Source organism: Etheostoma cragini, chromosome 6 (assembly GCF_013103735.1).
Source record: "Etheostoma cragini isolate CJK2018 chromosome 6, CSU_Ecrag_1.0, whole genome shotgun sequence".
In the NCBI taxonomy this organism is placed as follows: domain Eukaryota; kingdom Metazoa; phylum Chordata; class Actinopteri; order Perciformes; family Percidae; genus Etheostoma; species Etheostoma cragini.
In genome coordinates, this window is record NC_048412.1 from 4,763,594 (window position 1) to 4,770,045 (window position 6,452).

The following is a 6,452-nucleotide window of genomic DNA, read 5'->3' on the forward strand; positions in this document are numbered from 1 at the left end:
TGGAAAATGGCTGCAATGAAACAAAGAGTGAAAAATTTAAAGGGGTCTGAATACTTTCCGTACCCACTGTATATGAACTGACAACATAAGTTATATGACCTACAGTTCACAAAGACGCACACAATCTCAGCTGGTTATCCTCTGAACAGCTAGTCTCTTTTTCTTTTCTCTCACTTTTTTTCTCTGTGTGGCGTGCGCGCCTGCTCGCGGTGTGAGGCGCGTGTCCGCGGTATTCTCAAACATGCACTCACAATCACACTGATAGACGACCTTTTGTACAAAGCTGAAGTAACAAGCCAATTTTGTAAAATGTAAGGAGTACAAAGTACCGATATTTTTGGTAAAATATAAGGAGTAAAAGTAAAAAGTTGCCAAAAAAATTGACAAGTAAAAATATCAGAAAGTGTACAGTAACAAAGTATTTCTATTTGTTACTTCTCATCTCTGGCTCTTGGTATGCATGGATGACGTGTTGGGTTATATCCTCGAATAACCCAAAACGTGATCTGTTCAGTTACAATCTCAATTGACTAACTTGGTTGTTTTTATTGTGTTCCAGCCTTCTTACCATCTTGGTGCTACCATCAGGTCCTCAGTATGAGGTAACCCTGAAAGGAGAAGTTGTCCCAGAGGTCACTGGAAAACCTGCCATTCCCTGTGCTGCTGTCTTTGGTCCTGGTGTTGCCAAAGATATTCCCCCAATTCTCTCTAATAAACAGTTCGTAGCCTGGGGAGGGGTTACTCTGGGACGAGCTGTGTAAGCAACTTTTCCATTTTTCTATTGATTTCAAAATCACTAAAGTTACAGAAAAAATACTTTTATAGGTAACAATTATTATTTTGAAAGTAATCAATGGCAAAACTCAAGGCCCAGTAGTCCATATTTCATTAAAGTGCTCATTTTATGCTTTTTGGCTTTTTTCCGGGGACATTTTACGCTCAGAGGCGTATGTACCTCCAAAACACGTCATGTTTTTATCTGTGAAACTTAAAAGGGGGAAACTAGACCTAGAGTTGTTTTCATTAGGGGCTAAGCCCCCCCCCCCCCCACAAAAGGTCTGATCCTAGACTCAACCCTGCTGCTACTTCCTACTCCACTCCACTAGTGTAGAATATTTTCCTTTGACATTGATGCAGTATTAAACGAGATCGCTGCAGTCGGCAACAGAGAAACACCTACAGTTTAAGTCAATAGGACAATTTTCCAGCTTGTATTTACGTTCATAAAAGTGCTCGTTTTGCTACTGACAGACTCGGATTAATATTGTCTGATAACATTATGGAAAGGATTTCTAAGGACGACTCCCAACAAAGGAATAGAAGTGTGATGCCTCAATCTGTAGCTAAAAAGAGGATCAGCGATGTGCAGAACATCAAAAATATGGTGTTTTTTGAAAATTAAAACATGTAAACCTTTTCCTATATAACCTTTACATGCAATTATGAACCTGAAAATGAGCACAATATGTGTACTTTAAGGTTTGTATAATTCTATTCATGGGGGACAGAGGGTGTCTACAGGGAGTGTTATTTCTCAGAAGCTATTCACCATAATGCACAATTTATTTAAACTCTTTGAAATACAAACAGAAGTTAGAATGCTAAATCCTGCATCAAATGGATAAATTATGTAAAGGTTTAACTGTATAAAGGTTTGACTTTGCTAAACTACTCAAATTAGGAAATTTAGATATTGACTATCAATCTTAAACCAACAATATCAAGTTTGACACAGAACACCTCATTTTTATCTCATAACTAACAGCTGTGATTCTTTTTCAGCCAACAGAAGCTGGTTCTAAGGAACAACTCGCCCAACGCCACACAACAGCTACGGTTGCTTATTCGTGGTCAAGACCAGGACTGTTTTCAGGTAGATTGTAATATTTTTATATTTGTAAACTGATCCAAAATCTCATCTTTTTTTTTTGTGTATAGTGTCTCATGTTTGTTAATCAGCTATCCACTTCAAGTGTTTGTGACCAGTAGGTTTTTTCGTTTTCTTTTTCTTTGTGCAACCAATTGGATCACACAAATGCATGAAGCTAAAACCAGATAGAAAAATGCCTAAGATTAATAAAAATTAAATGGCATTAAAGGAGTATTCCACCTATTTAGCATTGCACTCCCATAGCATTGTTGGACTCATTATAGACAATGAAAAAAGATTCAGCTAAATATTGTAGTTAATATATATGTAATATTTTATACATTCTTCTTACTTGTCCAAACCTAGGGTCTCATTTATAAAATGTAGGGTAGGATCCATACTAGCCGCAAACTGAGCGGGACACGTTGGCATAGACGTGAATGAGCTGTTATACCTCAAAAAATAGTTTTTAGCCAAACATGGACCTAAGTATTTATTTACTGAAGTCAAAAGAAAAGCTGTGTTTAGTTTGCAGTGAATAGATCACTGTGGTAAAGGATTATAATTAGGGCTGCACAATTATGGCAAAAATGATTATCACAATTATTTGATAAAACTTTTGATCACAATTATTTGTTGATTTTACCCAAAACAAATGTTATCGTCACATAGGCTGTTTATAACTGCGAGAGGGAGTGTAATGGGCGCTATACTCTCAGAGACAGCTGACTCATTATGAACGGCTCCAGCACGGGTCGAATGGCGGATACACACGTCGTGTATATGATATGTCTGATTCGTCATTGCATTTTTTTGAACTATGATATTCTGGCCACGGGTCACATCTCTGGCCCAGGTCCTGGTCCTAATCCATGTCCAGGTGCGTCCTAGAGGAGCTAACAGCTAACAGACGTTACTAGCACTGGTCACTGCTGTGGTAAACCTTGAGACCGACGTTTAACCGACTGCTATCTGCTGAGTTTTCCTCCCGTTACTCTGTCCTCTGTGCCTGTCTGCATCTAGAAACTAAACTGCACGGGGTACAGTGAACAACTCTGACTGGCACATGATCTGACAGGGGTTACGGAGCAGTAGATGCGCTATGCAAAAAACCTGGAGCGTTCTATGAAATGAGGCTTTTAAAAAAAATTGCTCGATCACGCAAATTTGATCGTGGGAAGTCAAAATCGTGATCGTAATTAAAATTCGATTAATGTGCAGCCCTAATTATAATTATAATTGCCACTACAAGACTTAACACGCAGAGAAATACAACAACTTGAATTAAGCAGAGTGGGCATAGACGCTCTGTAATCACAACCACTGTGAACCAAGATAACAAGCCAACACACTCTTAATCTCAACACTGCAGCACATAACGCTACAGTTTAACGCCTTCTGTTAGCCCATCTTAAATTCACTCAGAGCATTTTGCTAAGAAGCAGGTTGCCTTGAGCTTTTAGCCTCAAGCAGAGAGAAGGAGTGGGCTACAGAGGTCTGCTTCCCTTCTTTTTACATTTTTAACCTTTTAGTCCTCGGCCCCAATCAACCCTGATGGTTAAACTGTTCATTATTAGATAGATAAACATTATTATTAGAACATTCCAAATGTGAGGTATATAAACTTTTTTTTTCCACCCCTCAGCTTCAGAGTATGTTCAGTCCTGAAGAGCGTCTGACCCGGCACGGGGAGCTGTCAATTCGTCCCAGGGAGGACCTGACCATCCACCTGCTCTTTGCTCCCACCAGGGTTGCTTGCATGTTGGCCAAGTTGGAGATTAAACAGTCTGGAGTCCGGTCTTCACAGCCAGGAGTCAAATTCACTGTGAGGATGTGGCCGATTCGGTCCTGCTAAGTTCTCTTTTTTTCTCTGACTTTTCATTTGTAGTCATTTAATACTTTGCATTTCTCTCACTTAACTTACTCACCTCACTTTTTCACCACTATTGATCTTGCATGCCTGCCTTGTACTTTCTCATCTTTTCCCTGCCTCATTTTCTTTACGGTTTCTTTGACATGTTTTCTTTCTTTCTAGAGGGACTGAGCTATAGTTTAATTTGGTTCTTATCTTTCCCATCTTCAGATTCCACTGTCGGGTTACGGCGGGACAAGCAACATAATCTTGGAGGACCAGCGAAAACAGGCAGATGGCTATTTGGCAACACTGACTGACATCGCTGTTAGTCGTGTCAGCAAAGTGTGTCTGTGCGTGAGGAACACTGGCTCCAGAGCAGCTTTCATCAAAGCTGTGGCCTTCTCTGATGTGCAGACACGATCGGTTATGGATTCCTCTGTCATAAGCCTTGCCCCGTCACAGTTTGTACTTAAGGAAAGGACACAAGAGGTAGGAGAGTTGATACAACTGAAATGAACCACAAAAAAACATTTCTTCTAAAATATTAGAGTGCAACAAAAGACACTAGAATTAATCATTATATTAATACAAAAAGTATTACCAGTATTTCAGGTGAATACAAACCTTGATTGCCCTTGATTTAGTTCTATAGCTGTTATTGGTTAGGCTGACATCGGCAGACCAAATGCAAATTAGTAAACCAACAAATCGCAAGGATACATTGCTTTCTCAGCGCGGTAAGAAAAATAAAACCATGGGTTCACCTCATAATCCTTTTTGACTTCCATATCCTCGATCACATGACCTACAAACTGATCAAGACCTGACATATTAAATTTGCTTAGTGGTGACAGGAGGCTTTCAACAATTAGAGGGAATTGAGGATACACAAGTACAGCCTATGTTGTGTTAACTGCTTCAAGGCTATACATGACAGCTTTTATATCATTGAACAATGCATGCTTCATTAATCAATTAAAAGACATCAGCTGGTCTAGGGGCTAGAAATATATTTGCAGCTGTTCTGGCCTGTAAAAGGTCATGAAATGTTTAATGTATTTTACATTGGAGTAAAACATGGTTATTAGAAAAGCTTTGAGTGAATGGAAAGATCTCACTCTATAACAATCACTTAACTGAATATTATGGCTTAAATTATCCATATTATTGGGACTCTGGTGCTTCCACACGCATACAAACTTGGAAAAGAAATGATCCATTATCCATCTTGTTTTGAGTGAGACATGGGTTTCTTAATGTGTCCTGCCTTCAATCTCAGGGTGAGCTGTTCATTATCTTCACGGCTTTCTACATAATTAGCCGAGACGAGGTGGCTAACCGTAGCATGCTAGCCAGTTCTCACTGGCTAAACACTCTCAAAGCACACTAGTTCACCATAATCTACAAAATAATAATAATACATTTTATTTAAAGGTGCCTTTCTTGGCACTTAAGGACACCGCACAGGGAATTCATATATTAAAAACAGCAAAACAAATTCTATACATAATAAAACAGCAAAACAAATACCATACAACAGCAAAACAAATACCATACAACAGCAAAACAAATACTATACAACAGCAAAACAAATATACAACTGCAGAACAGATACTTTACAGCAAAACAAAACTACACAGCACACTATTCTATTTAGTGGGGCGGCAGACCAGACAACTTGCAGACAGCAGATTCAAAGGAGCTGGAGACAGGCTCAGACACCGGCGAGACTTTCAATTTAGCAATAATCTACCGCAAGACCTCCTGCCAGAGCCACGGGGTTGAATAGATGTAAACAAATCCACTATGAGTGTATTCGTTGAGTTCAGGAAAGTCGTTGGGCCGTTGCCATGTCACGGACAAACAGACAAAGTCCATTCCACAATTGGAAAAATGCGTCGCCACATGTAACTTCAACTAAGGATGAACATCAACCAAAACCATCGGCGTTTTCGTGAGGAAAAAGCAAAATCACCAAAAACAAACAAGCCAGACGGAGCGGCGTCGATCTTGCCAGCGTTCCTGTTGCAAGGCAATCTCAAAAGAACTACTTACATGTCCCTTTTCTGCAGGTATTCCACAAGTGTGCCCTCGTTTAGGAAAAGTTTCCCAGCTCATCCTGCCTTGTACTGACCAAAGTAGGAAAAGCAGTTAGCTAGCTGATGTTATCATCAGGGCTGCCAACTCTCACGCATTGGCCGTGAGACACACGCATTTGACTGGTTTCACACGCTCACACGCCACACCCCCGATTTCTCACGCTGAAGTGTCAACCCCGGTCGGTCAAATTTCTGAAAGATGAGTTTATCTATAGCCTACATCTACCTGTTGAGCCACTCGTGATCGACTAGTTGTGCTTTCATAGATTGTGAGAGGTTCAAGAGCGCTCCCTGTCTGTGGAATTTTCAAATTGTCGCTAAATGAGAACCTTTTTTTCACAAGCCATCCCAGGTGCACTTCCCCGGCTTCAGGTATGTGCTCTGAGTATCACAGACCCGTCCGTCGCTTCGTGTCCTCTCTCTCTGTAAAGATAGAGGTGAGCAGCGCGGCTGGTAGTGTAGCAGCTTCAGTTCATTTTAGTGGACCCGCTCTGCTGTGGGCTGGGGCGCGTTGCATCCGTGCGTAGACCTCCGATGAAGAGCGGCGAAAAGCCACTTCTAAACTCTGTCAGAGACCCAAATGGGCCCTTGTGTCTGTCAGACGGTCTGAGTGAGCTACTACCAAATC

The 6,452-nt window shown here is 40.6% G+C and overlaps 1 protein-coding gene across 5 annotated transcripts in view; it reads left to right on the forward strand.

Annotated features, from left to right (window-relative positions):
• cep192 (centrosomal protein 192) overlaps window positions 1–6,452 on the forward strand; it is an 86,469-nt gene that overhangs the window by 58,233 nt on the left and 21,784 nt on the right. For all 5 annotated transcript variants that reach the window (XR_004656952.1, XM_034873840.1, XM_034873841.1 and 2 more), the window contains 4 exons: window positions 560–757; window positions 1,783–1,873; window positions 3,516–3,695; window positions 3,954–4,214. Coding sequence is in view for 4 of the 5 variants with exons in the window: in XM_034873840.1 (XP_034729731.1) it covers window positions 560–757; window positions 1,783–1,873; window positions 3,516–3,695; window positions 3,954–4,214 (730 nt within the window). In the remaining variant the exon portion in view is untranslated. The remainder of the gene's footprint in view (window positions 1–559; window positions 758–1,782; window positions 1,874–3,515; window positions 3,696–3,953; window positions 4,215–6,452) is intronic.